General features: G+C 41.9%; 1 protein-coding gene across 3 annotated transcripts in view; it reads right to left on the bottom strand.

The window, feature by feature from the left end:
• The window catches only part of STX8 (syntaxin 8), a 104,573-nt gene that overhangs the window by 75,077 nt on the left and 11,957 nt on the right, over window positions 1-17,539 (bottom strand). For all 3 annotated transcript variants that reach the window (XR_008746157.1, XM_055797874.1, XM_055797875.1), the window contains exons 5-6: window positions 14,001-14,125; window positions 12,453-12,545 (exon numbers count right to left, since the gene is read on the bottom strand). Coding sequence is in view for 2 of the 3 variants with exons in the window: in XM_055797874.1 (XP_055653849.1) it covers window positions 12,453-12,545; window positions 14,001-14,125 (218 nt within the window). In the remaining variant the exon portion in view is untranslated. The remainder of the gene's footprint in view (window positions 1-12,452; window positions 12,546-14,000; window positions 14,126-17,539) is intronic.

Raw genomic sequence — 17,539 nt, 5'->3', positions numbered from 1 at the left:
TATGCCAAATATCTTATTTTAACACGGGGTCTGCCCAAAACTGACCAAAACCAGCTTTCTAAAATCTCTGGCAGTACTTGAAACCAATATTCCTTTCAGCATTTCTGCTAACACCAAGAGGCGATTGATGCAGCAGGTTCAGCCAAGCAGCCACGGGGAACCCTGGAGCCTCTGGTCCCCAGGTCAATCCGTCAGGCATCCTGCTTCAGAACTGTGAACCCCGTGGCCTCGCTACCCCAGGGCCAAATCCATCACTGTATCCCAGACAAAGGTGTCTCTCAAATTCCTACCCTGAGCTTGGAAACAGGCCGTCAGACCCAGATGTTTCAGACTAAAGGCTCTGGACTCAAACCAGCATTTTTCAGCAAAACTCGGTTCTATAAGAAAATTTTCAACAAAATTTTGAGATCAAACACCACTGGAATTATTTCAGAACAACACAATCTACGTAGCCAAGACATATTTGATAGTGTCCCTACACTTCAGTGCCAGCCGGTTCACATTATGGTATCTTTTTTCAAATGTGTGGTTTATTCCCATCATGCTAAAGTGTTTCTTACAAAAATCTCTTGGGAGAGAGTAAAGAGGAATTGTGTCTCTTCCATGTCCAAGACCTGTATTACTGTCATACTGGAGGATTACTCCAGTTCTTGACGTGTAACAACAAAAGCAGTTCACTGGGGGCAATTAGTACATCACATCCACACCCAGAAGTCATCAGGGCAATAGAAAAGGACTACAGCCAGTGAGGCAGAATATTTTTCACAATAGATGGAACAAACACGATAATACCTACATCATCTCATTTGTTTTGGGACGTGTAGGGATAAAACATTTTAATACATCAGCAATACAAAAAAAAAAAGATCACGCTCCTACGACTTACTCCACCCAAGCTTGCAGGAGTTACTTTATTTTTTATTTATAATAATTATAGCACAATTATTTTACCTGTTTTTAAGTGATCTCAGGATGCTTTAAGATATCAACTTCACCATTTTAAAGGAATCCCATATTTATGTCACATTAATTATGTTTATGACTGAAACGTAGCTTTGACCAGCAACTGTTCCCAGCACTCTTATTTCTGCTTCCACCTAGTTGTGATGAACTGTGTACATGCATCCTACAAACAGGTAGCCAGGGGGTCAATTTCTATGTTTGAGCACAGACAAGTATTACCTGCCATTTCCAGGCTGGATCTAACAGCAGATTTTACAAATATCCAATAGTATTTAAGCAAGGAAGAAAGCCACATTGCCCATTCAGATACCGCACAGCAGAGATCCATCTGCACACAAGCACTCAGAGTACCAGCTTTATCCTGGTTTCTGTTCTTGCTCTGGTCAGAGCCTTGGAAGATGTTGCATTTCATTTTCTGGTTCTGAGAGGTACCGATTACCAAAGCAATTCCATATGTTACATTTATTTATGGCAGAACAGATCAGCAAAGAACTGAAACTGCCTAGCGACTGATAAATGTGATAGGGTCTATCAATTTTCAATACAGACGCCACAAGTAGATCTGTGTTTCAGGACTGCTCGGTAAGAAAGCGGAGCTGGAGTACCCTCAGCACCAGTCTGGGAGGGATTTTCCCCAGCACCGCTGGGAGTAGATGGCATCAGCCTCCACGCTGCATCATTCCAGGCTCTCACCGTCTGCTGCACACATTTTGAACATCTCACCATACGTCAAGCACAATCCCTCCAGGCTACAGGAAGGGTTGCCCTGATCTCAATCCACCTCCAACTTAAAACCTGAGCTCTGATAATTAGCAGTATGTCCTGCTCTACCACCTCACCTCAACTTCATACCACTGCATCCAAACCCCTTTTCATACTGTATCTACCTGGCATTAAGCACAGAAGACACTAAAAACACTCTAAAAAAAACCCAGTTCCCACAAACCCTACAGACACTTAAAACTTTCTTTAATATCCAACACTTAAGAATTGCATGACAAATCTACCCACCTATGAATTGTGTTGTCTCACCCCAAGCCCAACTTATTTGGGAGCAACAATGCCCTCGATATTTTGAGTTGTGCTGGACACCAGTCTAATGTTGAACAAGGCAGCACCAGTGATTTCGGGCTTGAAATATAAGCATTGGAGAAGCAATATATTCTACCCAATGTCTAGGAGAACAAGAGAGAAAGGATAGTTTCTCCATGCAAAGACAGGAGGAGAGACGAGCTGGAGGTAATGGGAAAACCAGGAGAATCTGCTGGAGAGCACTCACCAACCCGCTCGGTGGTGAGTAAATCCAGTTCAAAGCACTCTTCAGATTCCAGCAATACCTCACAATAACAACATGCCCAGAAACATGGTTTTCTTATTCTCTCCTGTGTTGTAACCGTTCAGGTTTCAACCCTACAAGTTTTCTGGGAAATCTATTAAAAGCCTATTAAGCATCCAACAGCCCACTCACCGAAATCACCATGACGCAAGAGCATATGGTTCCTACCAAGCATGACTTCCTTTCAAGCCTGAATATCACCTTCTTTCCAATAATGGCTAGGCAAGCAAGTTGAAGTGATACGGGACAGAGCAGTCACCTACTTTTTTCCATCCATAAATCCTCAAAAAATCCTCTGAAAAGGGGAAGGGAGAGACGAAGCACTAAAGTTAGTCTTTTAAAATATAAACTGAAGTATAAACACCCAAGCTGCATTTCATTGCCACAAATAGCAAATATTTAAAAATAAAACATTATTTTTAGTCTAAGTGTTGCTTAAAAATCCGAGAATAAAATTTTGCCCAGAGACAGCGATATGTTATCATTTGAAAACACTGCAGCAGCCACATCCCATTCACGCCAAACACAAGCGAGAATGCATTTGGGACCCTTGTCTCCAACAGGCAGTTGAAACCCTCCCCGATTCAGCCAAAAAACAGAGGGACAGTACTTAAGGAGAACGAGCCCGACATAATACCTTGGTATTATCTATGAAGGTAAAATAAATAAAATTATACAGAAACTCCCGTAACAGTTTCCTAGATTTTCTAGCAAAGGCTGTTCCGCACGGGACAATTTATTTCTTGCCTTTCTTTTCTGCAAGCAGCAACTGTGAGGTCAGGATAAATAATTTCAGCTGCTCACAGACAGGTATGCAATTTCCCAAAATCGCCCGTAAAGGAGGGGCTGTAAAGGAGAACTGACTGGGTTTGTGCTTTTCTGCTTCTTTACAATGCATGACAGGCAGCCACCCTAAGAAAGTAGGAAAGCAGGCTAGGAAAATAAATCCCCTCTCTATGGTCTCAATTAAGAGATTTTTTGAGCAGGGGGAAAAGCTAAATTAACACGGAAAAAAAAATCACCACAGTGTTGAAATATCTACAATTACAGCTAGGTTTTGTTTTCTTTTTAAACAGTTTAAATCAAATGCCTGAAGCAGCAGCTGGGAAACTCTCTTCTCCTAAAAACTGAGGCTTATATATCCCTACTAGAGCTCTCCATAAGCCCTGCTAGAAAACTGAAGACGAGACTTAACAAATAAAATGTTTAAGATCATAACTCTTACTGAAAAATCCTGAAAGACTTAAAAAAAATTTTGAAACTCATTTTTCCTCAGCAGTAATTTCTCCAGCATTTCTGATCACCATGAAGACGGATGAAGGAAGACAGCTTTCCCCCCTCCCCACCGCGGTGTGGGTGAGGTAGGGATTGACTAACTGTGGAAAAATCCACATAATTGAGAAGACAAATGTTGAACAGTTATTTTACGGCTTGAACTATTCAAGGAAAAACGCTAACCATGCCAAGAGGCCAGACAGGCTCATTGTGTATGTGTGTGAGTATGTAGAAGCCCAGCCACACTGCAGAAGCGCAACGCTTTTATCCTCATCCAGGTTGTGCCTTGCTGGTTTATCTGTTTCTGTAAGCACTGCGTCAAGCTGTAAAAAAATACCGAAAGCAAAAGTATCATCTCCCAGCATTATGTGTACATAGAGTGTAACAAAAATATACACGCAGGCTCGGTAGCATGACACACTATTAAGGCTGTTTGTTGCTTCCCATGAGAAGACCCTATTTTCAGTTGCTTAAAATGATGAAAAACTTTTAACGACTCGGGCTCAAGATTCCCAACTTGGATGTCTGCTTCCAGATGAATTAAAAAAAAAAATAATATTGAAGTGTCAGCCAAAATATCTCAGTCATTTCAGAACAATGCTGGTTTTTCCACGTTAAGAGTCTCCAGTGGCCTCAGGAGCTACAGTACCCCAATGGTTTCACATTAAGCCACAGAGAAGTTAAAGGGAGATGGAAAAGGACACAGAAAGGGAACTAGTTGAGCAAGAACGCTGGACTACTGAAATACTGACAGGCGGTTTCAAAAGTGGAGGTTCAGACATCCAGAAGAGGAGATTAAAGATCAACTCAATAAAAGCAACAGAACAAGAAGTCTGAAGGAAGTCAAGCTGTAGAAGAGATAGGAAAGAAAGAGCTAGAGAAGGTCACAACAGAAAATAAGAAGTTGTCCAGTCCATCTGCTCTAACTCAGCTCAAGCTGTCAGGAACAACAGACTTTCTTAAAGATGTCCCATGACAGGGATTTCCCAACCTCCTGGCACGGCCATTTCACTGCTGTTGGAAGGATTTTCCTGTTCCATTTGACCTAGACCCAACCTATCAGCAGAAGACTTCTCCCCTCTCTCTCAAACCAACTTCTTTCATTCTCCAAGAACCTTGTGTTCCCATCTCAGCCTTCTCTTCTCCAAACTCAGGTACCTCAGCAGCTCATCCTTCCTGGTGGGTCATGCCTCAGTGCCTGGAATCATGCTTTTGCCTACTCTCTGGGTCCTCTCCCCAGGTCCACGTTACCTTGAAGAGGTCTGGCCCAACCTGCGTGCTGCCTCCTCAGGGCCAAGCGTAATGAAGAATCTCATATCTCCAACCACTGGCTTGTACAGAGCGTTTTGCACAATATTATACTATTTGCTCATGTTTAAGAGTTGACCTTACACACTATACTCATCTTTAATTTTATTAAACCTTACAGAAGAGTCAAGTTTCGCAGGTAGCCCGACTGAATTTCACTCCAGTCCCTCAAGATCATTTAGAGGAATTCTAGCATTACTCCCAGCATAGCTGCAGCCTTTCCCACCTTTGTATTGTGCAGGTGCTGAGTAAGCACACTGCGTGCTTCATTATCCACGTCCTTCACGACAATGCTGAACAGAACCAGAACGACCCACAAAGCCCAACTCAAGACATACTTCTATTCCAACTATGAACAGCCAATTCCTAGTTTCCGAGTTTAATTATCCAGTCAGCAACACATCTATTGAAGATTATTCGTTTGAACACATGCTTCCATAGACTACTTACAAGAAAGTCTCATGAGACAGCATCAAAGCCATTCCTAAGTCAAAATGACACCTAATTCTTTTCCCTTACTCACAAGGATCTTCCACAGAGTAAGTCCAAACTCATTTGGCACAACTGACTCTTAACAAGGACTTACGTGAGAGCCACTGCAGACCTGTCATCTCATCAATACTTACAAATAGGTTGTTTTGCTATAGAGTTCTCCCAGCAGAGTTTGACTGCTAGAAACATATCCCACCAGAGCCTGAAAGGGAGCACAAAGATGCTTACTCCCTATTCTTACCTCTGCTGTCAGCAACCGTCCATGAAGCCCGCAGGCACGACATCTCACACCTCTCTCATGCTGCTCCACATCATCCAACACCGGTAAAATTACCCTGTCAGCCCGCATTGCAGAGGTCCCTGCGTAGGTGTTCTCATCTGGCTGCTGACCCAGGCTTGGAGACAGATCCATATATTGCAGTGACTTCCCTTGTTTTTCCAGTTTTCTTTTTAAGAATACCAAGAAGTTTTACAGATAAGCACTGGAAACACTGAAGCAGCAACATCATGTACTTCAAAGATTAGGAAATGCTGTAAATACTATTTTGTCTAGATACATTTTTTACAATTCAATGCAAATTCAGTGTAACCTTAGTTTTCACTACACAGCTCCTTCAGCAAGCAGCGCAGGCAGGGCTTACTTCCTTGACAGGTACCAAATATTGTGTTTTACCCTCATCATCCAGCACAAGGCTGCATTCCTTATGGACTCCACACAACCCCAACTCTGCTCTAAGGAGTTAAAAGCTTCCTCCCAAACCTTCCAACACCAGCCCTCCTGACAGTAAGTATGAGTGTATTTTGATTTTGACAGCTTCCTTGGGAGATGAAACACAATCATCCCCAACTCAAAAGGAAAAATAAGAAAATTAATAGTTAAGATTTATTTTGGATGTTCAGTAAAAGAGGGCTTGAACCTCTTTTTAAGAAGCCATGTATAAACCAAACTTTATATAGCCTTCCAAATAGTATTTAATCTATTTTCATATATTTCAGGGACATGGTTTAGTGGTGGACTTGGCAGTGTTAGGTTTACAGTTGGGTTCAGCAATGTTAAAGGTCTTTTGACAACCTAAATGATTCTATATGCCCCAGTACTTCATGGGGTATGGACTAGATCCTGACAGGTCCCTTCCAACACAAACCATTCCATGATTCATTACACCCAGAGCACAGCCCACACCAATTTATGTTAAGTGCTCAAAACCTCAGCAAACTAGATCCTGCAACGCCAAATCAGACACACAGAAGGGAATCGCTTCTACAAAAGCTTGGTGAAGATGGGTCAACCACCATCACACAGAGCTCCAGGGCAGGAGCAGAGATGATAGTTTCATGCTCTAAGGCAACGTTTATCACAGAAGCACAGAATTGTTTAGGTTGGAAAAGACCTTTAAAAACCATTAAGTCCAACTGTTAACCCAGCACTGCCAAGTCCACCACTAAACTGTGTCCCTAAGCATCACATCTACAAGTTTCTTAAATGCTTCCAGGGATGGCGATTCCACCACATCCCTGGGCAGCCTGTTCCAATACTTGACCACCCTTTCAACAACTAAATTTTTCCTAATATCCTATCTAAACCTCCCCTGACACAACTTGAGGCCATCTCCTGTTGTCCTATCACTTGTTACCTGGGAGAAGAGACCTATCCCCACCTATCTCCAACCTTTCAGGTAGTTGTAGGGAACAATAAGATCCCCCCTGAGCCTCCTTTGCTACTGCTGCTGCCACAAAATCTCTTACAGCCCTTGCCTTATTCACTAAACATTTTCCCTCACCCAGAAGAAACAAGCCAGAGACCTTACAAATAGTTTTTGTCACTATGTCAATTCAACCCCAGAAAAGATCAAGTCCTAGCACAAAATTAGGCAGGGCCTGCAGAAAACCACATGCAGTCATTTTAAGCCTAGATATACATGCAAGAAGTGCCATCTAACGTCAATTTTGGTATTCCCCAACTTCGGAGTATTCATATTGAGACTAAGTATTGCACTGTTTAGACTGTTTGTGACAAAAAACAAGGTTTTAACACGGGTGTTAATTTTTCCCCTAAGAAGAGTTAAATCCAACTCAATAGCATGCAATAAAGACAAAACATTTCCCCAATAAAACTGAAGTTATTTCTATTCCAGACAATAAGCTCGGGAAGCAAAATAAAAACCTAACTGCACAGTATAAGGTCAGTCAGGCTATGGATAGTTATTTTACATCTAAGTATTAAAAACGCATGCTTCTCTGCGGAAGTTTTTAGAAAACCTGAACCTGCTGGTGCTCAGCCTTTCCCAAGGAATGCTGAACACCTTCAAATCCCAGCGACCGCAGGACTCAGGCCATCTCAGAAGGGGGTCAGAGCATGCAGGATTGTAACTCTATATGATGAAAACATACATTGTTTAGACTAGATGATGAAAATTTTTAAGATTTGAACTTTAATAATTTCTTATTTACAAACTAACCCTAACAATGACGTAATTCTGCCACACTCCCATTGATTTTAGTCTCGTAACTCAAACATATTCTGTACACAATGCTAATTAGTTTGTATTACAGCAAAAATGTTCTTAATAGACAGAAATGTGAAACAACTTCAGGGTTCCTTTTAGATTACGCAATAGCCATGTAAAATAATCTTTAGGAGAAGCATTTTACTGTCCATATACCAACTGGGCTATCTGCATGAGAGGCGACAGAGCTGTAGTTGAACACTGCCCTAGGAGACACAAATCGCATCCCTGCTGCACTATCATTTCCAATGCTATTTTCAACAAGTCTCTGCATCACCAAGAATACTTTCACTCACTTTCTTTGATTTTACAAGAACACTGCTCTGTGTTCAAAGCAACAGCTAGAACAGGGCTCTAGTCTCAACTGGAGTCTCTAAACTGCATTTTGATGGAAGCGCATCAGGTTAACAAAAATCCTGCACCAAGCAAGTCGCAGGCTTTGACTACTGAACTGGCACCGAATGAAAGGTTGAGCTGAGTCCACCTCGGAGGCTTGTGTGCCACCCACTACGGCCAGAGGTGACACAGCAACACGTATTTGCAAAGCTATTAAAAAAATTAAAACACACAATACTTCAATTTTTCGTTAGTTTTAGAAATTTCATTTTTACAAGAAATTTAAAATGTTACATAACTATGTAATTAAAGCAGCATTACAAGAGGTCATTCACTTACAATGTTCCATTTTGTTTAAGAACATCCTGGATATTCACTCTGTGTACAGCATTCTCTTGACCAGTAAGAGGACTTAAAACAGTGGCCTGGGTTTGCAGCTTATCTATTTATGAACATATCTATGCTCTGACATAAATTTTAAAGAAGCTGGAAGCCAAAAAATCTGTCCTCAATGGCGTATACCAAATAGAGTGCAACATGGTAGAAGTGCCAAACATGACAAATTTTGCAAGCTACCAATATTTACCATCCATCACAGAGCACTATATTCTCATGCAAGCATGTCACAATGAGAAAACAACATCTCTATAAGGGTAAAACAAACAGCATTCAGATTTTTTTTAAAGCCTTCTTCTAAAATTATTGCACTAGATTAGATTGCCTCATCAACAAGGCCAGAGGCCATTTACATAAAAAAAAAAAAAAAAGAGAGAAAATAGTGTAACAGATGAAAGGATTACAGAAAGTTTTCTGGGGCCAAATTTGGAACTAATGATGGGAAAATTCTTTTGCTAATCCCCCATCTCTCCCACTGCTAGCAGATGCCTGAGACTGGAACAAAACAGCGTCTCCTGGTACCCTGCTTCTACTTTGCTCATCAGTGCAAAATACTATGCTCAGGAGGTTTGAAAAGGACCATCAGCTTTGAGCAGAGCCATAAAATCTGAAGGACAGAGCTATACTGAAAATCTGATTACAGAACGACATGAGACTCCAATTAAAAGTTGGATGCATTGCAACTAAATCAGAGGATGGGACTCATCTACTCAGGGCAGATGTCTGCAAAGAATCACCTCCATCCCAGCCCAGGCTCACTTTAGATCGGTGGGGAAAAATGGGCTGTTCCAGGACAAGCTGTGCCCTGCCCAAAGGTGGATGTGTCAGGATCACACCTGAGCAACCCCTGCTGGTGTCTGCTGACTGCAGAGGAAGCTCAGAGAGACTGGCCGAAAGACAAGTGTCGAGGGACGTGAAGCTAAGGGAGGCTGGCGTCACGCAGTCTGCCCAAGGAGAAGGGCCAACTTCTGAAGACCACAGCCACCACCGCAGCTGGGCCCATTTGCAGGGTGCCCTCTTACAAACCTCAAACATTACTCCTCGTCACTGCCTGTCAGCCCACCAGCGAAGTAAAAATAGATACCGCCAAGTAACTACCCTTCTAAAAAGCAAAGTTTAATCATTTTTCAGTCATTTAACAAACACAAAAGAATTTACGTGTACCAGCTCTACTCGAGAAGTAAACTTTGCATAATTAATCGGGATGCCTCCACTACTTGTGCATCTGCAAATGCACAGCTACACCAACTGGCACTCAACGGAAAATGCCTCGGGCTACCTCAAAGAGCTGGGAAGTGCAAATATCTCAACTGAACAGCGAGCCTGAGCTGCTCGGGGAGGAAAAAAGCAGGTCTGAATAAAAAGTTGTCTGGAAAATAAGTACAGTTACCCAGCTCCCTAAAGTCCGTTTCATTAACTATCAGACATTATCAGCTGCTTCAGAATTATGCCATATTTTACCATAATGTCAGAACAAACTAATGTCAGAGGCACCTAATTACTTGCAGAAGGTGGGAACGTCCAAAACAGGTCAGGGAAGTGGAAGTCAAGCTTCCTGCAAAAATGGGTGATTTGATGGAAAACCTGACTCAAATAAAAAGAAATACTGACGCAGCACTTAATGAAGATGAGCTTCCCCTACCTCCCCACAATACAGACAATGCCATTATCACTCAGCACTAGGAAGGAAAGAGATTCCAAGTCGGGAAATTACAGGGCAGTTATCCTCATCAACCTGATCGTGTAACAGTGACATGAGATTGGCAGCACGCCTGAGAAAAATCTGTAACTAGTTAAGCACAGGGCACAAAATAAGACGTGCAAAGGGAAAATAGCCCTTGGAAAATACTGCTGGGGATTTCAGCTTTTCCAGTGTAATAGTGGCAACAAAATGCCCGACCACATCCCCCTGTACCCGGGGGTGGGGGGAAAGGATTTAATAAAATCAGAGAAAACATGGGAGTTGTACGTGCTCAATAGCGATGTGTGATCTGGTTCCCCCATCTGTAAGAGTCAGGCCATGTTCCACCTTTTTCAGACTGCTTAAACGTTTACAAACAATGCACTCTGCATGGCTGGCAAGTTTTATTCTCACGATTCTAGGAAGTGAGAAGCAGAAGCAACTGGGTGTTTTCTCTTCCCCCAGGATCTGGCCCACCGTCAGGAACAGGCAATCCTCGGCACTTTTTACTCTGAGCACTCAGGAAAGTTTCCATCTTTTGAGAAAGGCTTGCTTGGAGCTCAAAAAAGAGCTCACATGAAAACATGAAGATTTTTGCTCTAGGCTTTGTAACTATCTGTAAGACAAACAAAACTGGCATTATTTGCATTATTTGTAAAAAGGAGGGTTAAATGCATTCCCTATTTCACACATGTTTCAAGGCTTCATTGCTAGAAAAAGTCTGGCATGGTCACGCAGGAATGCGATGGTACTATACACATTACCTTCAGGGTCCCAAAAACATAAGGAGCTGGGGAGCCTTCCCCTACCCCCAACAGAGGGAAATGGGACACAGATCATATATTTTCTTGATGAGAAACCAAGGTTTCACAGGGAATTAGTAAACATGCTCATGCTTCCCACCTGTTTTCTATTTAGAGCAAAAAAGCAATTAATATGACTTTTTAAACAACAGTTAATAGAATAAACTTACGAAACCAAGATTTCTAATTGAAAGTGTCTTTACTCACATGAGGCAGAGGATCAAAATATGACAAGAGCACTAAGCATAGTTTCTGCCAGCTGCACAAACCGTTTCTTAACAACCTTAAGATTAATAAACAAAGACATATTCTAGACATTTCATAGCCCTCCTGGATTTAGCCATGTATGCAAGGCAAACACAAGAAAGCTGTCCTCTTACTTCACTCATTTGGAACAGAGCTCCCAAGTAGTACTTCATGTTACGTGATTGTTAATACGGGAACCCCCTCGCTCTGAGCAGGCATGCAGAGAAATACAACGGGGAAAAAATACAGGTCCAGGAAGAAGCAGATTTAAGCGTATCATTTATTAGCAAGTAAAAAGACATTTACCTTCTGAGTGGCTAAGTACAACACAACCCAAGGATAAACCATATGGCTCAAGCCTTTGTGCAAGGGAGAAAGCTGGCAGGGGTCCAAGGCTCTAATTGAACTATTACCATATTGTAAGAAATAAAAAAGTCAGAAAGACTGGAGGATCTGCTCTCCTAGGGACAGTTTATGTCATGCAAACAATTAAGTGAGTAACAAAACACATTTAACAGGACAGCAATTCCACCATTTGGATACTGGCTCATTTTAAAGAAAATAGGTACTCTTCTAGTTCAATATTGCACTTAATTTAATCCTACATTCAACGCCATGAAACCTCCAAAATCCAAATCATTTGTAGCAAACAATACAACGCTTCTCCTTCAATCGCTGTCTCAAGGCTTTTTCATTTAGTTAATAAGGAAAGACGCAGAATAAGAATGCTCAAGTGAAACCCAGCAACACATAAAAGCTTACCATAAAAACTGTCATAAAACTGAAAAATGCAAAATAGAGTACAAAATTAACTTTGTACTTCGTGCAAATAATCACCCATCTTTTCTTTCAAAAAGCAGGCTTGATAGAAATATACCAAACGTTATATGTTGTACATGCACAACAGGGTATGTAGTGAAACACGATAGAACAACCAGGCCATGAACAGATGGAATCTGTAGTGGTGGTTTGTTTCTAAACCTTTACAGTATTGTCTTGTTACTTTGTGGGCAAAAAGCAGTGCAGCTGTATGAGGAGCGGGAAAAAAAGGAAATTAATCACAATCTTACATAAAAATGAGGCAAACTGAGTATGAATCTTGTTCTTACCATTCTGTTCATCCAGCTCATTCCCAATTTCCTGCCCCATTTGCTTTTGCCGGGATATGATTGAAGAAAGAGCATCAAGTCCAGCATCTTGTTCTGCACCAGAAAAATATATAAAATTACATGAATAAAATTGCCAGTATGCCAGGCTATGTACCGTAAAAGATGAAAAAGTGAAGAAAAGTATCTAATCTGTGCTCAAAGAGTTATAATGAGTTAAGAAAAATATATCAACACAACATGAAAATTAATCCTTATGGCAACAGCACTCTTAAAATAATGTGAATGATGGGTAATTATTTTCTCTGCTCTGGCCAGGACATTTAGCTGAGGGTCCCCCACAAAAAAAAAAAAAAAAAAAAAAAAAAAATTCCAAGGGTTCAACATTCAGCTGTTACTCAATTATAAATGCAGGAGATTTTCTGGCACACCCAGAGAGATCCCTGATTAGCCTTTTTAAATTTTCCAAGAAACTTTTAACATTAATAAAAGACAAACAGGTGATGCAAACACCAAAGAATTCAAGCTGATTTTTAAAGCTGGAAGAGGATAGAGAGTGCATGGAAAAGAGCCTCAGACAGAGGGGACATGGGGGGAGCAGCTGAAGGCTGATGTGCTCCCACCAGCTCTGCAGACGCTCCTTTATTAAGAGCCACACTGCCTCTGCTATTCCAGTCCGCAGGTACCACGCTGCCCTTAGCAAGCACCTTAACCAAAACATGCAGTTGCCCGAAGTTGTCAAGTAGAACAAGGAGATAAGCTGGAGGCTGGACTGACACACTGCGAAGCAGCAATGTTCCATAGAGCAAGACTGCCAGCCAGCTGCAGCCCAGGAGCCAAAAACTGTACGGGATGGCCAGACCCCCCTTCCCTTCAACAGGAATACCTCTCAGCCTCCCCAGGGGATACCTACGGTGGAATCAAAAACCAGAGCTTGAGGTTTCTCCTGGACCATCCAAACAGAGTTCAGGCCGTTCTCCTGAACTGTAGCTATAAATGTTGTTTCACATGCAGGCTAAAGCGGGCTTTATCTGGAGCCTGATTTCATTTGATTACTTCCAGTACTTTGACTGCAGAGAAATTACCATTAACCACCTGATGTCCTCAGGCTGAGGTTTTCCAACACTTCCAAGGTTAGAGATTCCTTATGGGTCTTGAGGGCCAAAATCTAAAGACCCTTTTTAGAGTAGCTAATTCTTGCCGCATTCCAATTCAACAATACATCGAACACACCCCAGCCTGAAGCACAGCAGTAATACCATCACACTCACCGCAATTAGCGAGATCTCCACTGCAAACCAAAACCATGAGTATGGTCAAAGTCAGGGATGCCCTGTAAGTGCATCTCTCAAAATCTGATTTAAGATGCTTTCAGTTAAGAATATTGCAAGCACAATACTGCTCCTGCAAGTACAGGTAACAACCACCTGGAACTATCACATTTGACATCTCCAGGTAACAAAACTTCAGCATAGGTTACTGTATTGACCATCTAATAAGGGCTCCTCCGAGTCCTAGCAATGCTTATAAAAAATAGACAGACTCTTATACCTTCTATGATCCTTCGCTGCTGCTGCCTGAGATCGTCAAAGCCAAGCCCTCTGGTTTCCTCAGATTCTTCCATGAGCCACGGGTTGGTTACACCTCGTTTGACCCCTCCCGTCATTAGGCTAGATCTGAAAATAACCTCAGTAAGTAACTTTCAACACAAAACCCACTCATCATATAATCCGCACTTGCAAGAGTGGCTGACAGAGATGGAAGCGTACATATTCATTGCACTCCATTGTGTTTCTCTGCAATCACAGAAGAAATTAGCCAAAAAGAATCCGACGATCTCAATAACAAATACATCTTGCAGGCTCCATAACACTGCCTAGACACGGTAAAGCAGGGAGAGAAATAATTTTGCAGTGAACAATTAAGCTACTTGCCAAAATATACACCACATTGTATAACATATTCATATTAAATATTGTTTGCATGTAGAAAATGCATGTAGCATTCAAAACTGCGACAAAAATATTACGGTTAATAGGAATACACATATTATTCATGCATTTGCTGTGTGAACACAAACTTGTGAAAACACTGCGGTACAGCCTGAAAACTTCCAGTAGTAAAAGGATCAACACATTAGCACAGATGCAAATCAGATGAGACTACTAATTTTCTGCAATCCTGACCAAACCTAAAAGAGAACATTTCTGCATTTCAAAAACCGCACATGGAATTCACAGTTACTCTCCTGCACTTCCTAGTCTGGCATCAACATGAACAAGCAGCCAGGCACACACACTCTTAAATGAAAGAGCAATCAAGTTATGGGTTTTCTTTTAAAAGAATTATGACTTGAGGTTGTTCACATTATAGACACTTTCCTGGTTACAACAGAATACAAGTTTTTCACATCCAGGGCACATAAATTCAAGTAGTAAAATGAAATGCCACTTAAATATTTTTCTCAATACCAGATTTCTGGTTTCTACCTTTCAGCTTTTCATCGGTTTTCCCTACAAGAAAAACATCATATGACAGACTGTGAGCCACTTGAACCCAAGACTGCAACTCAGATCTGGGGTAAGAGTCATCATTCAGCAGCAGTGCAGAAGTAAGAGGTTTTGCTTTCAGCTTTGCTTTTTTTAAACTCTGTATTTTATTCTCATTTTACCTTCGCCCCATTCTTTCCCAAAGTACTTTCACAAAGAAAACAAAAACAGTAAGCACTTTTAGGATCTCTCATAATCTCTTTTTTTTTTTTAATTACACTAAGGCTTTTTTAATTTTTAAATCGAGTCCAGGTCCCTTCTCTGTGAGATATACTGGAATGCTGTACAATAGCATGCATATGCTCGAAATAATTTTGTGGTCAAAATTCTGTATCAAAAGAAGTTAAAAAGTATCTGTGGAGCTCGGGGGAGTTAATGCACCCTGCTGAGGGGTTCAGCTCTGGGGAGGGATGCCTGAAGTTTTACAGCAAAGGTATTCAAACAAAACCCAGAACTTGTGCCTAGGAGTTCCTGGAGGAATCACGGTGAACTAGAGACATCTCCTGGCCGAGAGACGAATCAACTCTGCTGAAAAATTGTCACCAGGCACGTTTTGGGCCATCCATAACTTCCAGGCACATATGCCCTCATCTGCGCACCATGCTCTTCCCATTGCACTCACAGCCAGTTAAACTCGAGAGCGCTCAGCCTCTTCGCACAGGACTTCCCCAGCTCCACCAGCACAAGAACTGGTGTTCCCATGTTCACGGGAACGCCACGTTGCTCTTGACACCATAATCTTTTTGTTCATTCAACTTCGTATCAAGGTAATGGATTTGAAAGAATAAAAAAAAATTATTTTTTTTTTTTGCTACAGGACTAAAAGGCATTTATGGTAAATCACAACATCTCATTTAACCATCCTGATGCTGCTGGAACCTGACTGCCCCGCTGTGCCCACCACCAGCTGGCCCTCAAGGACAACACCTGAAAGACAGGCTGGGGTTCTTCTGTATTCCAGCCCTTTGCACCTCTTCACATGTATTTTATCGAGGTAGGGAATCTGGCTCAATTAGACAAAGATACGCACATGAAATACAGTTTTACACATTACCTAGCTTTTTTTCATTGCTTTGGGGGATTAAATATACTGATATTTTCTAGTCTCACAACTGCTACCAGGTTCACAAACCTGAACACAATAGAAGCATTACACTTCTGAACACGCAAAGATCATTACAGTCCACCCAGTTCAGCAGTTCAATTAGCAAGCACACAAAACCTATGGTTAACAACATCTGACAGAATTACTTAAATAAAGCAAACTGAATATAAAGCTCTTTGCTTGCTAAAAAGAGCACAACTGTTTCTGCCTGTTAAGAAAGCGCCAAGGCAAGCAAATTTGAAATAATTTGCACCGTTCGCTCTCCCTCACCACTAATAATCTGCCCTATTCTTGTAGGTTGGGTCATGACAACTGGTCTGCTCGTTACAATAATCTTTTTGACATGTTTGGTAACTACCTTCCCACACAACACAGCATAACTTCCTACTTCCTCTGATCTTACCATGTTTCCCTTTGGTGGTGTGAAGATTAAAGCTTATCCAATTAGCCACCCACTGCCTCCGCCAAGTTAATCACATAAATCTTTGAAACCGTCACAGAGCAGTGGAGTGTGCGGATAGCTTTTGATTATAGGAGCAGATTTAACTAATTACGAGGCTTAGCAATGCGCCCAAGTATAAAAGATGATGGGGTTTAAAATCAGGGAGTTATGTCACCGCTTAACAAGGGAGGGCTTATCTTCCAGAAGGCATTGTTTCACTGATAATTCTGACAAAACTTCCCAAGTAACTCAGATTAGTCAACCAGCACTTACTTTAGACCAAGGCCACACATCAAGGCTTACAGCTTTAGAAGACTGATCAGCAAGATTGAATTTTAAACAAAACCTGGGTCATATGACAATTGGTTGGATGATCACTTGAACATTCCCTTAACGATACAGTTATACAAGTGGGGCTCTTTGAAGTGCCCAGGGCACCTCAGCTTGGCTTCACAGGTCACTCTCCAAGGCATGGCAAAGAAGCTGGGGTATTCTCTCACTTACGATTTAATTGCTCACACTGGCAGCCAGCGTACCTTAGGAAGCTCCAAGCTAGTAAACAAAACGAGTATAATTTTAAGATACAAAAGCTCTCTCTCCCCCTCCAAAAAAAACAGGAGAAGCCATACGAGCACAAGCACTTGCAAGTGCCCTCCAGGTACATTCCCAGGTGGAGACTTCCCCACAAGAACGGCTCCCAGTGGAAGCCCACAGAAGGAGCAGCATTCCCTGCAGCTGGCAGAGGACTTCCCAGCTCCACCAGGACAAGAACTGGTGTTCTCATGTTCACAAAACGCCACGTTGCTCTTAACACCATTTACCTGCAGTTCAGTTAACTGGTCCCACTGCCTTGCAATGACTGGAAGCTGCACAAGCTAGCTGCCACATGGGATGCCAGACAGCTGATTTGCAGGACAGCTGCTTTGCAGCACCTCCAGAACCACTAATTCCTGCCCAAAACACAGGCATGGCAGCTTCACGCGGCACAACAAGC

The sequence above is a fragment of the Falco peregrinus genome, chromosome 2, assembly GCF_023634155.1.
Source record: "Falco peregrinus isolate bFalPer1 chromosome 2, bFalPer1.pri, whole genome shotgun sequence".
NCBI classification, from domain to species: Eukaryota; Metazoa; Chordata; class Aves; order Falconiformes; family Falconidae; genus Falco; species Falco peregrinus.
This window is presented reverse-complemented; position numbering and strand designations above follow the sequence as displayed.